At 41.3% G+C, this 18,630-nt stretch overlaps 1 protein-coding gene across 1 annotated transcript in view; it reads left to right on the top strand.

Moving 5' to 3' along the window:
* The window catches only part of LOC109890300 (potassium voltage-gated channel subfamily KQT member 2-like), a 74,701-nt gene extending 57,915 nt beyond the window's left edge, over positions 1-16,786 (top strand). The window contains exons 11-15 of the mRNA XM_031825673.1: positions 232-500; positions 8,365-8,473; positions 8,869-9,000; positions 13,969-14,092; positions 14,198-16,786. Coding sequence (XP_031681533.1) covers positions 232-500; positions 8,365-8,473; positions 8,869-9,000; positions 13,969-14,092; positions 14,198-14,938 — 1,375 coding nt within the window. The 3' untranslated portion in view covers positions 14,939-16,786. The remainder of the gene's footprint in view (positions 1-231; positions 501-8,364; positions 8,474-8,868; positions 9,001-13,968; positions 14,093-14,197) is intronic.
* The last annotated feature ends 1,844 nt before the right edge of the window (positions 16,787-18,630 follow it).

Below are 18,630 nucleotides of genomic sequence, written 5' to 3'. Positions count from 1 at the left end.
TGATACTCCACTGACAATATTCATTTGGATGCAATACCAAAACATCGTAAACAAGTAGTTAACCACTTACAACTGTGACATCAATAGTATCTGCTTACCATAACTGTATATAGGTCAATTAGATAAATGAGGATTTGCATGATTACACAGAAAAACACACTCGTACTGCTCAAGTTGTAATCATAGGACATAACTCCTTTCAACATCTCTTGACCCTCTGACCCCTTCCAGTCAGAAGGTCAGCCTGAAAGAGCGTGTGTTCTCCAGTCCCCGGAGTTCGGGGACCAAAGGGAAAGGTTCCCCCCAGGGGCCCAGTGGACAAGGCAGCCAGGGCCAGGGGGGCCAAGGTCAGGGCCAAGCCATCCGCCGGTCCCCTAGTGGGGACAACAGCAACGAAGACAGCCCTAGCAAAGTGCCCAAGAGCTGGAGCTTCGGAGAGCGCAGCCGGGCGCGTCAAGCCTTCCGCATTAAGGGAGCTGCCTCGCGCCAAAATTCAGAAGGTAGGAGTATCTTCCGGTCTTTACACAATGTGTTTCTGAGGTACTTGATATGTTGAGTTCAGTCTAGCTTTTGAATGATGTGTTGTTCTTCATTGCTTTAGTGTTGCATTGTCATCCGAGCCGGCCATCTTGGAAATGGGTTTGTTGTGATGTGAGTGTTCAGATGGTACGAATATTACTGTTGTATTATGTACTGTATCTATTGTGCCTCTTTTTTCCAGGTGTGATACTTTGCTCTCTATTGTCTGTAGAATCTACGTTTCCTTGCTGTTTGGTTCATTTGAAACCAACTTCGGAGAGTACAATTAGAGAAAGGCACAGTGTGGTGATTATTGTCTGCTGATGTAGTTGATGTATATAAAGTTAGAGGACATCACAGTTACAGCAGTTGTGATAATGCTACTTGATGCTAACATAAGGGTTTCGTTAGCTCCATGACTCTATGGCAAGTTATAACAAACATCTGAACTGATAATGACAGCGCTATAACCACTTTCCTCGATATAGCTCTATAAAACAGTTTCATGTCGGACTCATGAGTTCATAACATGTCTTATAACGATCCTATTTGCAGTATAAGTGTACAAAACATTAGAAACACCGTACTAATATTGAGTTGCGCCCTCAGAACAGCCTCAATTTGTCGGGGCATGGACTCTACAAGGTGTCGAAAGCATCCACAGGGACGCAGGTCCATGTTGACTCCAATGCTTCCCACAGTTGTGTTAAGTTGGATAGATGAAAGACCCAGCAACGTTGCAGTTCTTGACACACTCAAACCGGTGCACCTGGCACCTTACAACCCATACCGCGTTCAAAGGCACTTAAATATTTTGTCTTGCCCATTCACCTTCTAAATGGCACACACACACAATCCATGTCTCAATTATCTAAAGGCTTAAAAATCGGTCTTTAACCTGTCTCATCCCCTTCATCTACACTGATTGAAGTGGATTTAACAAGTGACATAAATCATAGTTTTCACCTGGATTCATCTGGTCAGTCTGTGTCATGGAAAGAGCAGGTGTTCTTAATGTTTTGTACACTCAATATATAGTATTGGTATAGTGACCACCTCTAAATAGTATTTAGGTGTTAATGTGATACTCCTAATTAATCGTAGATATTTACCATGAACTTAACAGCATGACAGCATATGTTTGAGCTACATGAGGTATTTATGTTAAACATATCCTGTCTGTGTAGTGTGTCTGTACTGATGCAGTTGTTGCTCTTGATGGTGTTTTCTCTGTACCTTGACAGAAAATATGCATTTGATGCGTGATTGGCAATACGCAATCCTCATCGATTCCCTTTCGTTTCTCTGTTTGACGCTGTGCTAAAGTGCTGATTGAGATGCAGGATGAAGAATTCAGACAGAAGAGCTCCCCAGGTCAGGCAAATGGAGAGGGTTGTTACACCACCCATGATCAACACACCGATAAGCAAATATAGAGGGACTCATTGCCTAATGTACACAAGAGCTCATGTTGCAATCATATTTCGTTTTTGGTTTGGTATGCTTTTTGGGCTGGTTCCCCAGACACAGAAGCCTAGTCCTGGACAAAAAAGCACGCTCAATTGTAAGGTTCCCCCCAGGGCCCCCAGTGGACAAGGCAGCCAGGGCCAGGGGGGCCAAGGTCAGGGCCAACCCATCCGAAAGTTGAAAGTGTTTTTAAATCCAGAACAAGGCTTAATCTGTGTCTGAGAAACCAGCCCTTCATCTTTGTCCGAAAAATATTTTGAATTGTTCCATTTTGTAAATAGCTGTAAAGAGGTAAACATGCTGTATAGTGTAAGATAACATGGATTTCTTTTTCCTGGCAATGGCATCACCTTCATGTTTGCTGTTTGATTCAACTTTTGTTTTCATCATTAAACATCTTAAAAACATATATTTTGAATACTAATGAGATGCCTGCTCGAGTTTCTTGTCCAAATCATCCCAACGTGTCAAATTGATTGTGTAGCTTAATGAAGTAACTTTAAGATGATTTGGACATGAAGTCGTTCCAAATCTGATTTCACACATCAGTTCTAGTGATCAACCAGATCAAAATCTGACAAAATTAGACAATATTTAATATACATTTTATATACATTTTGGTTAAAAATATTTACTAAAGTAATTATATGGAGTAAAATTAGTGTGCATATCAGTCTCTCATTGGTTACAGTCTCATGCCATTAGATGATAAATGTGGCCAAATTATTGGTCTCAATTGCAGCAATCAATTAATAGCATGCTTAAGAGAGCATATTAAACCCAGTAACAAGCTATAACAATCTATGTAAGTTTATGATGATGACTGTTACCGACATCTGTTGAGATGTCTGTTATGTCATGCAAATTATTAGCCTGGGAAAACAGAGCTCTTCCATTTGGATTCCCAAGCTTCAGTTTGGATTCCCAGGCTAACAAAAAATAATACTTGATATAATGCCTCTATAGCATGATCATGACATAAATCATAGTGATATAAAATTATGACATAAAACCTGTCATGATATGTCACCATCCTACACCATCCTTTGGGGGAAGACATTCATCTACTTTTTTGGCACCGTTCGACTATTGTACAATATCTCACATCTTGTCACATGTGAGCAATGGAATGAGCTCAAAATCAGACAGATATATACCAATTCATATAGTACTGAAAAAGATTTCTAGACTGGCTGCTGTAGCTTCCTTCTGCTACTGTATCAGTTGGGCCATGCTCATGTGTAGTCATAGCTTAACCTGATTTTCAGAGAGTGACATTTTGATTGAGTTTGCTAGCTAGCTTATTGTACATACAATGCAGATTTGCACAGCACTATCACTGTTTGCTGCATGACAGTGTAGAGTTTTTTTTTTCTGTCAAATTACCATTTTATCATAACATGCCCTTTTACAATTTTGCAGTGCAATAAGTGAATGCAACTAGTATGACAATCTTGGTCACACTTTCTATGAATACCCTATTCATAATGCATTTTTAAACCCTTTTTGAAGTATAGGCACAATAGATGTGCTTATAATGCATTATGAAGAGGTTATTTGTAGGAATTGGTACCAAAGTCGTTGCATTATTTTAGATATTCAGTATTCATAAAAGCATGTTTTCTATGAATTCTCTTTTTAAATGATTGGTTGTTGGATATTGTTGAATGTTCAATGGATGCCAAATTATCATTTTTCAGAGATCAGAGATAAACCCCCTCAAGAAATGTATATCCCCATATTATGGAGATACGCAGTGCTCCTCTCTTTTCTAATTATTATTTAATCAGGCTGATCTCATGGTCCTGAAATAGTATTTTTTTTCTTGATGTTAAAGCATAAATAATGTAAATGTTGAACAGTTAAAACATATGTAAAGTTATTTGAATGCACTAAACCACAATGGTTAGTTTACTTGATGACAAGAATTTGCCTCCATATTTATCAGTTCCTATTTAGATACTGGATTTGAGTGGAAATGGTATTTTCTTCTCCTGAAGGTACAATACAGCAACAATGTACAATAATTAAGAGGTTACTATGAGTAAAAACTTCTTATTATCCACATGCTTGGAGGTATTTTACCAACCATATTTCTAGCATGCATTTGCAATTTAAATTATTTCCAAATGTTCTTCCCAGCCCGTTTGCAATAAATGGAGCAAATAATACAGTCTAATCTCCTAATCTCCCAGTCCTAGTGTGGAATCAAGCTTCTTATTGCTACAGTCCTTCTTCAGTCAATTCCACTAATTACTGTACCTAACTACATTTAAGTGATTCACATCATTTTTCCTATCACGCCTCCTCTTCACAATGCAGATCTGGAAATAACCCCACAGTCCTGCATTGTACCTTCAGAGAGGTTGTGTAATATATGACAAGATACCCACTGACACAACTGAATATCACCACTGCCCTCTGGTTCTATTACATCATCATATTCTATTTCATTTCCTAATAAGCCTGTTTTTGTTCATTACCCCCCCCCCCCCCCCCCCCCCCCCCACACACACACACTATTTAACCAGCTTTAATTAATTGTCTTTTCCTCCTCCTCTCCACCTCCTTTGCAGCAATTGAGGGGTTAATCAGTAAGAAAACCCCCGTGTCTGCTAGGGGATGTCCACCAGATCAAAACCAATAGAACCTACTGTTTATATGATATAACCAATAGAATGCATGCCCAGCTCTTAGACCCATTCCATGAGCACAGTAGTGGGCGGGTCCCGTCATTTCCATAATAGACCACTCCAACTCGAAGCAACAGCCCAAAGCCATGCACTCAACTCAAAATGGCTGCCGCTGCTCATTCTAACCTGCATGAAGGAAACCCTCCAATCACAGAGTCAGTCAGCCTTTGGCGCCTACTAAGGGCCCTTAAACACAGCACTACAGAACAGTGACACTTGTTCTCCTCCCTTCCCTTAAAATGGAAGCCATGTTGGGGAAGATGTGTTGCATTTTCACGGATCTGTTGTTTGGTTGGCATTAAGAGCACAATGTTTTTGGCTGTTGGAGTGAAACTGGGACAGGTCAATGCTGTGACCAAAAAATATTCACACCTTCTTAAGGCAAGTTCAAGCTCACTTTTTTTGTTGTCAATACAGATATCTGCTTTATATTTATTGAGTTCTGAGTTCACACAGACATATAGTATTTGATTATACTAGATACATGTATGTATGTATATATATATATATATATATATATATATATATATATATATATAGATAGATACAGTGCCTTTGGAAAGAATTCAGACCCGTTGACTTTTTCCACATTTTGTTACGTTACAGCCTTAATCATCATCAAATTACACACACTACCCCATAATGACAAAGCGAAAACAGGTTTTTAGACAATTTTGCTAATTTATTAAAATAAAAAACTGAAATATTACATTTACATAAGTATTCAGACCCTTCACTCAATACTTGTTGAAGCACCTTTAGCAGCGATTACAGAATTTAGTTTTCTTGGGTATGACACTATAAGCTTGGCACACCTGTATTTGGGGAATTTCTCCCATTCTTCTCTGCAGATCCTCTCAAGCTCTATCAGGTTGGATGGGGAGCGTTGCTGCACAGCTATTTTCAGGACTCTCTAGAGATGTTCGGTCAGGTTCAAGTCCGGGCTCTGGCTGGGCCACTCAAAGACATTCCCGACTTGTCCCGAAGTCACTCCTGTGTTGTCTTGGCTGTGTGCTTAGGGTTGTTGTCCTGTTGCAAGGTGAACCTTCGCCACAGTCTGAGGTCCTGAGTGCTCTGGAGCAGGTTTTCATCAAGAATCTCTCTGTACTTTGCCCAGTTCATCTCTCCCTCGATCCTGACTAGTCTCCCAGTCCCTGCCGCTGAAAACATCCCCACAGCATGATGCTGCCACCATAATGCTTCACCGTAGGGATGGTGCCAGGTTTCCTCTAGACGTGACGCTTGGCATTCAGGCCAAAGATTTAAATCTTGGTTTCATCAGACCAGAGAATCTTGTTACTCATAGTCAGAGTCTTCAGATGCCTTTTGGCAAACCTCAAGTGGGCTGTCATGTGCCTTTTACTGAGGAGTGGCTTACGTCTGGCCACTATACCATAAAGGCCTGATTAGGGGAGTGCTGCAGAGATGGTTGTCCTTCTGGTAGGTTCTCCCATCTCCACAGAGGAACTCTAGAGCTTTGTCAGAGTGACCATCATGTTCTTGGTCACCTCCCTGACCAAGGTCCTTCTCCCACGATTGCTCAGTTTGACCGAGAGACCAGCTCTAGGATGAGTCTTGGTGGTTCCAAACTTCTTACATTTAAGAATGATGGAGGCCGCTGTGTTCTTGGGGACCTTCAATGCATTTTTTGGTATCCTTTCCCAGATCTGTGCCTCGACACAATCTTGTCTCGGAGAACTATGGACAATTCCTTCGACCTCGTGGCTTTGTTTTTGCTCAGACATGGTAGGTTCTGTCAACATGGTAGGCACTGTCAACTGTGGGACCTTATATAGACAGGTGTGTGCTGTTCCAAATCATGTCCAACCAATTGCATTTACCACAACTGGACTCCAATCAAGTTGTAGAAACATCTCAAGGATGATCAATGGAAACAGGATGCACCTGAGCTCAATTTTGAGTCTCATAGTAAAGAGTCTGGATGCTTATGTGAAAAAGATATTTCTGTTTTGACATTTTTATACATTTGCTAAAATTTCTAAAAACCAGTTTTCGCTTTGTCATTATGGGGTATTGAAATGTAGATTGATGAGGAATTAATCCATTTTAGAATAAAAGCTGTAACTTAACAAAATGTGAAAAAAGTCAAGGGGTCTAAATACTTCCCGAAGAATAACAAAGCCACTGACACACCATAAAACCATTATGGTCTTAAAAAGTGAGGAGTCTACTGTGTACTCTCTCAAATACAGCATCAACAATGAATTATAGAGGGAGCGATTTTCTCAGCCCTTTCACAAGTGCAGTCTGAACCTTGGTAAATTGCCAACTTGAGTCTGGCCTTTCAGAGCCCCAAAATAGACAAATAATCCATTACAATAATTGAAAGTGAAATGTGTGACTGCACAAGCAAAGATCCACACTCCCCTGCCTCCGACTTCCAAGTCAAAAGACCAGTAAGTGTAGTGACTCAGCCGCACATAAAAAAGTTTGATACAGAAAGGAGTATCAGAAATATTCTATGCTAATGAATGATATACAGTGCGGACAGTTTACAATGTTATACTAGTGCACTGTTTTCACTATTAGTTTAGTTGAAGATATAGCAAGATCATTTGATCACAGAGTTAGCTGTCCTGCTATAGCTTGTATATAACTGCTTATTGAGCATCCATGTTTTGCACTGTAGATACATAGTCCCCCCCTTCTGTCATATTGCATTCTGCAGATTGAAACACCTTAAACAGCTTTCTCTGTATAGAACAGATGTAGGATCTTCATTTGAGGCAGATTGCAATGGCAGGAACATAATCCTGCAGCAACAGGAAATGGAATTATAAGTCATGGACATTTTTTGTAGGGGTTGATACATTTTTCGTTAGACATTTTAAAGTGGAAATTACAAACTTTCAAAGCCTTTTTAAACCTCAAATATACTATAAGTGTGCATTTCCTGCTGTACAGGAAAATTCTCAGCAACAAAAGTGATCAAATTAAGATCCTACATCTGTACACCTAGAACTTGACTGTCTCAAACTGATGATTGATTAGGCTGTGGTCCACTGCAGAGGCCTGTCCTGCTGAGGATGCTAGCTTCTAGCGTAGCTTCAGACAAGAGCACACTGCAGAGGCCTGTCCTGCTGAGTATGCTAGCTTCTAGCGTAGCTTCAGACAAGAGCACACTGCAGAGGCCTGTCCTGCTGAGTATGCTAGCTTCTAGCGTAGCTTCAGACTAGAGCACACTACAGAGGCCTGTCCTGCTGAGTATGCTAGCTTCTAGTGTAGCTTCAGACAAGAGCACACTGCAGAGGCCTGTCCTGCTGAGGATGCTAGCTTCTAGCGTAGCTTCAGACAAGAGCACACTGGCTTCGGGCACGGCACGCCACACATTTATATTTTTGGGCCACAGTAGTAAGATGAACCCCTTAACCTCTAACTGGTACCACTATGCCCGCCCCCCCCCCCCCCTTTCCTTTAACTTATCCTGCATTGGCCAATGTGATGAACCAACATTGCCATTAACCTGCCCTCGATTCGACCCGGCTCCCAATCCCACACTGTAACCCTGGGCTGTGCAAGTTAATGGCCGTGCCTTGCCTTCGCTTGGTTCCATGCAGACTGACATCCTAAAAGATGGAATGAGAGTGCAGATGACAGCTCAGCGTTTCCATCCCACAGGAACACACTAACACCGGAGCTGTCATGTGCTTGTTGTGTTTCGTAGAAGCCAGCCTCCCTGGTGAGGACATAGCGGACGACAATAAGAGCTGCCACTGTGAGTTTGTCCCTCAGGACTTAACTCCCGGACTCAAGGTCTCCATCAGGGCCATTTGGTAAGCCAAGACAAGTGTTGTCTTTCAGAGTGGGTCTGGCTCAGTTCTAGTGTTGCAAAATATCTGTAACTTTTCCAAAATTCCCAAGTCCATATTTCCAGCTTATTCACTCCTGATTTTGGGAATCTTTCAACTGGGATTTCTGGGAGTTTGGGAACGTTAAAGACATTACTGTAATTTTACAATCCTAGTCAGGTCACAAACTCAATCTCTCATTTGATCTATATTATTGTTTAGACCAGCGCTAGAATACGCTGTTAAACAGACATGTATAAAGTTCATTAAGATGTCTCATGCCCCACATAATTCCCCCCAACCCTAGTAGAACAATCATACATCTATGAAATGTCCCCTTGAGGTTGTGTCCATATCTGAAACATCTCTCCCTTCATCAGCATTATGAGGTTCATGGTCTCCAAGAGGAAGTTCAAAGAGAGCCTGAGGCCGTACGATGTGATGGACGTCATAGAGCAGTATTCAGCCGGCCACTTGGACATGCTGGCCCGCATCAAAAACCTCCAGTCCAGGCAAGATACCCTCCCTCTCTCCTTCTCTCTAGCTCGTAGTCTCTCTCTAAGAAACAGGTCTTTTGCCAAAATTTTAGATCCCTGGGTACAGCACTCGAATAGAGCGGGAGGTTACAATTACATTGTTGCCTCGTTGTGTCCTCCTGTGTTTGATGTCCATAATGTCTGTTTTCTGTAGTGATGTCTGATCTCGTTTGGGATGTCTGTTCTCTGTGGTGATGTCTGTTCTCTGTAGTGATGTCTGTTCTCTGTGGTGATGTCTGTTCTCTGTAGTGATGTCTGTTCTCTGTGGTGATGTCTGTTCTCTGTAGTGATGTCTGTTCTCTGTAGTGATGTCTGTTCTCTGTAGTGATGTCTGTTCTCTGTAGTGATGTCTGTTCTCTAGTGATGTCTGTTCTCTGTGGTGATGTCTGTTCTCTGTAGTGATGTCTGTTCTCTGTAGTGATGTCTGTTCTCTAGTGATGTCTGTTCTCTGTGGTGATGTCTGTTCCCTGTAGTGATGTCTGTTCTCTGTAGTGATGTCTGTTCTCTGTGGTGATGTCTGTTCTCTGTAGTGATGTCTGTTCTCTATTGATGTCTGTTCTCTGTAGTGATGTCTGTTCTCTATTGATGTCTGTTCTCTATTGATGTCTGTTCTCTATTGATGTCTGTTCTCTGTGGTGATGTCTGTTCTGTGGTGATGTCTGTTCTGTGGTGATGTCTGTTCTCTGTAGTGATGTCTGTTCTCTGTGGTGATGTCTGTTCTCTGTAGTGATGTCTGTTCTCTGTAGTGATGTCTGTTCTCTAGTGATGTCTGTTCTCTGTGGTGATGTCTGTTCTCTGTAGTGATGTCTGTTCTCTGTAGTGATGTCTGTTCTCTAGTGATGTCTGTTCTCTGTGGTTATGTCTGTTCCCTGTAGTGATGTCTGTTCTCTGTAGTGATGTCTGTTCTCTGTGGTGATGTCTGTTCTCTGTAGTGATGTCTGTTCTCTATTGATGTCTGTTCTCTGTAGTGATGTCTGTTCTCTATTGATGTCTGTTCTCTGTAGTGATGTCTGTTCTCTGTGGTGATGTCTGTTCTCTGTAGTGATGTCTGTTCTCTATTGATGTCTGTTCTCTGTAGTGATGTCTGTTCTCTATTGATGTCTGTTCTCTATTGATGTCTGTTCTCTGTGGTGATGTCTGTTCTGTGGTGATGTCTGTTCTGTGGTGATGTCTGTTCTCTGTAGTGATGTCTGTTCTCTGTGGTGATGTCTGTTCTGTGGTGATGTCTGTTCTCTGTAGTGATGTCTGTTCTCTAGTGATTTCTGTTCTCTAGTGATGTCTGTTCTCTGTGGTGATGTCTGTTCTCTGTGGTGATGTCTGTTCTCTAGTGATGTCTGTTCTCTGTGGTGATGTCTGTTCTCTGTAGTGATGTCTGTTCTCTGTGGTGATGTGTTCACACACCATTCACCAGGAATCAGAGGATGATTGACAGTTCATGATATTCCCAAGTCCCAACAACATCACAGTATAGGCCGCTGTACCCCAGTAATGACAAGAGAAGATAGCGAATTCAGTGAATCAGTGACAATCAGTGACTTATTGTGAAACGTTGATGTAGTCTGCTTCTTTATAACTCACCAGCAGTGTGAGTCTGTATGAATGTTAAGACAACTCTTATCAAGCCAACCAACATTTGGCCTGACCTGCAAAGGGGCATATTCTGAAATCATTGTATGATGTTAAGAGGTTCATCATAAAGGGTCCAACTTCTAGAGACACAACTCTGGTATCCATGACCAAGGGAATTTTCCGTGAGGTTGTTCTTACCAAGTGCAACCAGCCATTGCAAATATAGAGTCATGGTGAGGTTTGTTCCCCCCAAAGGTCAGAGTTCATTGAATCTGAATTCTGAGTCTATACGCATCACACAACATTTACATTGTTTACATTGTAGTCATTTAGCAGAGGCTCTTATCCAGAGTGACTTACAGATAGCTAGGTGAGACAACCACATATCTCAGTCATAGTACATACATTCTTCCTCAACAATGTAGCAAAGGCAGTGCTAGTAGTTAGGGTTCCACATGTATGTAAATATGTTCCTACTTATAACAGAAAAATGTTCATGTCAAAATCTCCTCACTATTTTTTTAAATGATGGCTTCACTGTCATATCATACAGCTGTAGTCTGTGATTATTTTACCAAATGAAAAAACATCCTTTTGGAAAATTTGTTTTAGAAAATACATATTTGTCCTTGTCTTTCGTCCCCTGGTTCTGTTGTTTTGGTTTCGTTCATTTCATGTGCGCTTGTCAGACTGATCTGTGTTGCGCCTTCATCCTGCATTGTGCTGGTGTCTTCTCTATTCACTTTGCCAGGATAGATATGATTGTTGGTCCCCATGGACCCTCAACTCCACGCCATAAGAAGTATTCATCTGATGGACCCAAAGAGTCACCCAAATACTCTCCTAGGTTAGCCCAGACTGCCTCTCTCTCGTCAAGAGATTCTCCTGAGTTCCTTATCCATTCTGTTGACACGCAGCGGAAACCTTTTTTTGTCTCGGCCTACTGTATGTGACAGCATGTGACGAGCTGTGTCTATAAAGAGGAGTGACTTTATCAAAGTGGCAAATATCTTACTGCAAGCAGCAATTAATGAGTTATTCTCAGTAAATAACTACTGAAACTCATTGACTCATATTGTCTCTTTGAGTGCTAATCGCCTGAATAGATAGTATATACATTGTACAGTATAACACGTGCAATTTTGTTTCTTCTCATTTTTCTTGCCCTATACTGCAATGATTTTACTAGAGAATTAATACAAGTATAATAAAAGTTAAAGAAGACTAACTTGGTTTATCCAATAGTTAAGAATATGGTAAATGCTCCCGTAGGACATAGGAGGAGCTCATATACTGTAGGTAAGTAGTCAAGTCAAGTAGCCGAACAAAAAAAGTGTTGAGCTGAATCGCCTGCAATACATTGACAATGAAGAGCTTATAGATAAAAATAATAAGATACAGGTACTCCTTATGACCTATGAGGCGACTATGAACAGTATAGTTTGTTCTCTGGTTTCGGGTGCATGTTGGCATGAGGCGTATTGAAGCATGCCACACGATGCACAAAATCTAATCAAATAAAAACAAAGTCCATTTCAGAAGTTTGCATAGTTTTCTAATCGTGGCCGCCTGGGATGGTTGGGAAATCGGTGAGCATGTTTTACCTGACTGTGAAGCAGTTCTATGAATAATATTTTTATACTGAGGATTTTTCTCTCTTATTCAGACGTTTAAAATGGTAGTTCATTGCTAACCCTCTTTCAGATGTAGGATCTTAATTTGAGCCTTTGCTACAGCAGGAAAATAATTCTACAGCAACAGCAACAGGAAATGTGAAATATTATGTGGATTATAATTAGACATTTTTGTAGGGGTTGATACATTTATCCTAAGGGAAAATCAAGCCTGACATTTCAAGTAGAAATTAAAAACTTCAGAAGCCTTTTTAAACCTCAAAACAATACAAGTGTTAAATATCCTGCAATGCAGAACATTTATCCTGCAACACGGTGATCAAATGAAGATCCTACATCTGTATAAGTAGGCCTCAGTCAGAGTTAAAGATAGTGTAGATGTTGTGGATGGTTTTTACAAGGTTCATGGTGCTTTAGCTGATCCAATATGTCCAAGCTATTTTTTCAGTGAATCTTTACTTGAATCAACCTCCACTTTTAGTGTGTACACATTTGATTAACACTTTACTCAAAGCTTTCATAATGCCAACAGAACCTTTCATAATTCCTACAGAACCTTTCATAATGATTACAGAACCTTTCATAATGCCTACAGAACCTTTCATAATGCCTACAGAACCTTTCATAATGCCTACAGAACCTTTCATAATTCCTACAGAACCTTTCATAATGCCTACAGAACCTTTCATAATGCCTACAGAACCATTCATAATTCCTACAGAACCTTTCATAATGCCTACAGAACCTTTCATAATGCCTACAGAACCTTTCATAATGCCTACAGAACCTTTCATAATGCCTACAGAACCTTTCATAATGCCTACAGAACCTTTCATAAAGCCAACAGTGCCTTTCATAATGCCTACAGAACCTTTAATAATGCCAACAGAACCTTTCATAATGCCAACAGAACCTTTAATAATGCCTACAGAACCTTTCATAATGCCTACAGAACCTTTCATAATGCCTACAGCACCTCTCATAATGCCTGCAGAACCTCTCATAATGCCTACAGCACCTCTCATAATGCCTACAGAACCTTTCAGTATACCTACAGAACCTTAGCAGTCATAGAACCTGTGTCATGACAACTTGCATAACACTTTGGAAACTGGCTTAACAATGTTATGAAGCAGACCATGTATGGCAACCTACCATCTCTAGAAACTTCCAAGGGTTTTTAAGACCTTCGTTATAACCTCTCAACTTGAAGTAACGTGTTTCTGTATTGTCTTGCTGGGGTTCAAGAGCCCATGAATGGCACTGATGATGAGTAGTTGAAATAAAGAAACCTGCATCCTCCAAGGCCCTACCTAGGTCCTCCTCCTCCTCCTCCTCCTCCTCCTCCTCCTGCTCCACCTATCCGTTGTCTGAACACACTGTAATACATGTTATGCCATGCCATCCCATGCATGAGCCTGTCTGACTCCCACTGTGCTCAGCGCTAGGAAGGCGAGAGCTGTACCCGAGTGTGTGGCACTCTCCTCTCAACACCTGCAGTCCTCTACCTCTTGCAGTAGGATCAGATATTGTCAGGTTATACACTTCCACTTGTTATACCGTGGACCTGAGTTGAAGGTCAGCGATTATTTTAGAGTAGAATATAGTACTGTAAGTGTTTTTGTTTTGTTGTGGTATACATTTTTAAGGTGATATAAGGTGTCAATTTCAAGTAGGTTTTCTTCAACTCTATTGGCTTGATACTAGACAGACGTCACCTGTTTGTGTTTTGAATCGGTAGAGTTGACCAGATTGTTGGTCGAGGTACTCCAATCACAGATAAAGACCGTCCCAAAGGAACCACTGACAGTGGGGTTGAAGAGGACACAAGCATGATGGGGCGCCTAGGGAAAATGGAGAAACAGGTAAGGTATACTGTTATCTGGTGATGGCAGTATTCATTGTATACCTTTGTTTCACTTGGGCTTTCCAACTGTCCATCACACCATGGTGTCTTCCCTTCTGAGCAGGTCATGTCAATGGAAAGGAAGCTGGACTTCTTGGTGAACATCTACATCCAGCGCATGGGCATCTCCCAGTCGGAGACGGACGCCTACTTTGGGTCCAAGGAGCCCGAACCAGCACCGCCCTACCACAGCCCTGTGGACCACATGGAGAAGAGTGGCTCCATCACCAAGATCATCCGATCCAACAGCTCTATCGGACAGAAGAACTTTGACCCACCGCCATCCTGCTCCGGCCCGGGGGTCCACTGCCCACCCTCCACCTCCTGGCAGCAGCACAACGTCAGCGAGTTCCACCAGCCTAGCCAAGGCAACTTACCCTCTCCTGTAGGTGATCACTCCTTGGTCCGTATCCCTCCTCCGCCGGCCCACGAGCGCTCCTCTGGAGGCCACAACGGGAGCAATCGGGGATCCCACCGCAATAGCGGTGGTGGAGGAGGAGGAGGTGGAGGCGGTGGCGAGGGGGATAGAGAGGGCAAGCCAGACAGCGACACGTCCATCTCTATCCCCTCAGTGGACCACGAGGAGCTGGAGCGCTCCTTCAGTGGCTTCAGCATCTCCCAGTCCAAGGAGAACCTGGACTTCCTGAACAACAGCTATTTCAGTGGCGTAGCCCGCTGTGCCAAGGTAAGGCCCTACATCGCAGAAGGTGAGTCCGACACTGACTCCGACCTCTGCGCCCCCTCACCCAACTCGGCCACCGGGGAAGGCGCTTACGGGGACCGAGGGTGGTCAGGATCCAAGTAGGCCAAAATTGGAACCTCATATAAATGGGGCCATGGTGACTCTGCCTTGGAGTTCAGAGCTGAGAGGCCGATATGCTGGGTGTGAGGCTGCTGCTACCACCAATGGTACATGTGAGAACAGAGTCACCCAGCTCCTCTTAAATGACTGCAACGTAGAGTGAGAAGAAAGGTTTATCAGACCACACTCCAGCAGTTTGTACTGAGAAAGCGCCTGTAGTTTTTCATACTCGGAAGGTTTGCAGCAACTTGACTTAGAGCACACACATTTGTTCTCATGTATTCACACACTCATCAAGGTTAAGTTTGAAAAAAAATATCTGACCCTGGAATGGAATGCAGATGAATTGCCAACCTTCTATATTATGATTGAGATGGTTAAAGAGCTAGCACACAGAAGAAACAGGCCCTGTGTGGCTCAGCTGGTAGAGAGCAGCACTTGCAGTGCCAGGGTTGTGGGTTCAATTCCCACAGGGCATCAATACGAACGAACGTGGAAATGTATGCACTCACTATTGTAAGTTGCTCTAGATAAGTGTGTCTCCTAAATGACAAAAAAAGTATTATTATATAAAATATACTTGAATTTGATCTAAATGATGACATTCATGTTATTTTGCTGTATCTCTTTGTTTTGATATGTGGCACAAGAGATTCCCAATTAATCTAAAATGTATTGTATTTCCATCCCAAATGACTTATTATTTACAGTGGACAACAGAGGACATGTTTTGCATTATGGTTGATCAACTAAATGCATATATTTCAAAGGAATGTAATATTATCAGCATTATGGCTCGTGTCCATAAGCCCTATGGGATAAAGGGACGTGATAACCAGTTCTATGTGCACTATTCTGTTGTGGTTGTTGTACAAAAACACGGATGGTATTTACATCACACTACTTACTAAAGATATTGTACATATTCTATTCAATACCCACAATATTGCATTTGTGATATCCACAAAGATGCTTTCTATGGGTAGAGGTACATTTGGTTTAGTCTTTATATGATCTGTAAAGATGTATTTTATTGATTTGTATATATCAAATCATTTAGATGTGTTTATTTATTTCCTGTAAGAATTATAGAAGCAACTTAGGCACAAATGCCTTGCAGCTGTCTTGATTTTAATTTTTGCTAAAAAAGTTTTTCTAAGAATCAATTATTCAAATGCACTAACACTTAACAGCTAGATCAATGACATGATACTCAACTGGAAACATTAACATACTTCACTAATGTAAAATTAGAACAGCTATAGTTAGATGGAAGGTTTGATATTTTGTTGGTATAAAATATAATTTCAAGATGATAGAAATTGTAACGAAATATTCAGGCAGGCCTACCTCACTTCCCACTGAGGAACACAGGACAGACGTCACACTGCTTCACACAGGACAGACGTCACACTGCTTCACACAGGACAGACGTCACACTGCTGGACACAGAACAAGCTTCCCATTGCTGAATAGAGGACAGGCTGATGAACACAGGAGAGGCTTCATTCACACTGCTGAACACAAGACAGGCTTCCCATTGCTGAACACAAGACAGGCTTAATTCCCAATGCTGCACAGGACAGGCTTCTCACTGCTGAACACACTTTGACATGATATTTCATGTGAGCCAACATGGGGACATTCAACAAACTGTGTTATCCTTTGAAAAGGCCTTTGGTCCATTAATGCTGCAATAATTTGGGTAATTATGTTTAAAATGGACTCGTTGTATAATGTTTCATTGTTGTATTTTCAAAGGAAAAATCATGTACGGACGTACACTACCGGTCAAAAGTTTTAGAACACCTACTCATTCAAGGTAAAAAAAAAAAAAACTATTTTCTACATTGTAGAACAATAGTAAAGACATAACAACTATGAAATAACACACATGGAATCATGTAGTAACCAAAAAAGTGTTAAACAAATCAAAATATATTTAATATTTGAGATTCTTCAAATAGCCACCCAATGACAGCTTTGCACACTCTTGGCATTCTCTCAACCAGCTTCACCTGGAATGCTTTTCCAACAGTCTCGAAGGAGTTCCCACATTTACTGAGCACTTGTTGCCAGCTTTTCCTTCACTCTGCGGTCCAACTCATGCCAAACCATCTCAATTGGGTTGAGGTCGGGTGATTATGGAGGCCAGGTCATCTGATGCAGCACTCCATCACTCTCCTTCTTGGTCAAACAGCCCTTACACAGCCAGGAGGTGTGTTGAGTCATTGTCCTGTTGAAAAACAAATTATAGTCCCACTAAGCCCAAAGCAGATGGGAATTCTAAATAAATCACAGACAGTGTCACCAGCAAAGCACCCTCACACGATCACTCCTCCTCCATGCTTCACGGTGGGAACCACACATGCGGAGATCTGTTCACTCACACCGCATCTCACAAAGACACAGAGGTTGGAATCAAAAATCTCCAATTTGGACTCCAAACCAAAGGACATATTTCCACCGGTCTAATGTCCATTGCTTGTGTTTCTTGGCCCAAGCAAGTCTCTTCTTATTATTGGTGTTCTTTAGTAGTGGTTTCTTTGCAGCAATTCGACCATGAAGACCTGATTCACAGTCTCCTCTGAACAGTTGATGTTGAGATGTGTCTGTTGAACACTTTATTTGGCCTGCAATTTCTGAGGCTGGTAACTTGAATGAACTTATCCTCTGCAGCAGAGGTAACTCTGGGTCTTCCATTCCTGTGTTGGTCCTCATGAGAGCCTGTTTCATCATAGCGCTTAATGGTTTTTGCGACTGCACTTAAAGAAACGTTCAAAGTTCTTGAAATGTTCCATATTGACTGACCTTCATGTCTTAAAGTAATGATGGACTGTTGTTTCTTTTTGCTTATTTGAGATGTTTTTTCCATAATATGGACTTGGTCTTTTACCAAATAGGGCTATCTTCTGTATACCACCCCTACCTTGTCACAACACAACTGATTGGCTCAAACGCATTAAGAAGGAAAGAAATTCCACAAATTAACTTTTAAGAAGGCACACCTGTTAATTGAAAAGCATTCCAGGTGACTACCTCATGAAGCTGGTTGAGAGAATGCCAAGAGTGTGCAAAACTGTCATCAAGGCAAAGGGTGGCTACTTTGAAGAACCTCACATTTAAAATATATTTTGATTTGTTTAACACTTTTTTTGGTTATTATATGATTCCAAATGGGTTGTTTCATAGTTTTGATGTCTTCACTATTATTCTACAATGTAGAAAATAGTCCAAATAAAGAATAGTGTATGTGTAACGTTGTACATTCGTTCTGTCAAAAATATCCCTTCGCTCTGCCAATATTCTTGCTGGTGTTTTCCCTCCATTTTCATCCAGTGCTGATCAGGATATCTAGACAAATATTGAGGGTAAAGGTACACACGTATGAACTACTAGCGGAATACATTTTTTTCATTCACACTTGGTATTGTGCACAATGATTGAAAGATAGTCTGCAACTGGATTTAAATAGGTTCATCCAGAGGTAAATAAATATATATATATATATATATAGTTAAATTATTCCCCCACAAAATTATTAAATTAATCCTCAAATAGATAGCAACCTTCAAACACTTTTAAATGCAGTGATGCATGAGGTCAAATTAATATTATCAAGGAGTATGAATGAGTGAAATGAGCTTTTCAGGAACTGCCTTGTTAATGTCCTAGTGACGTTATCTGTACTCCTG

Source organism: Oncorhynchus kisutch, linkage group LG5 (genome assembly GCF_002021735.2).
Source record: "Oncorhynchus kisutch isolate 150728-3 linkage group LG5, Okis_V2, whole genome shotgun sequence".
Classification (NCBI taxonomy): domain Eukaryota; kingdom Metazoa; phylum Chordata; class Actinopteri; order Salmoniformes; family Salmonidae; genus Oncorhynchus; species Oncorhynchus kisutch.
The sequence above is the reverse complement of the archived record's forward strand: the minus strand, read 5'-3'. Positions and strand labels throughout refer to the sequence as shown.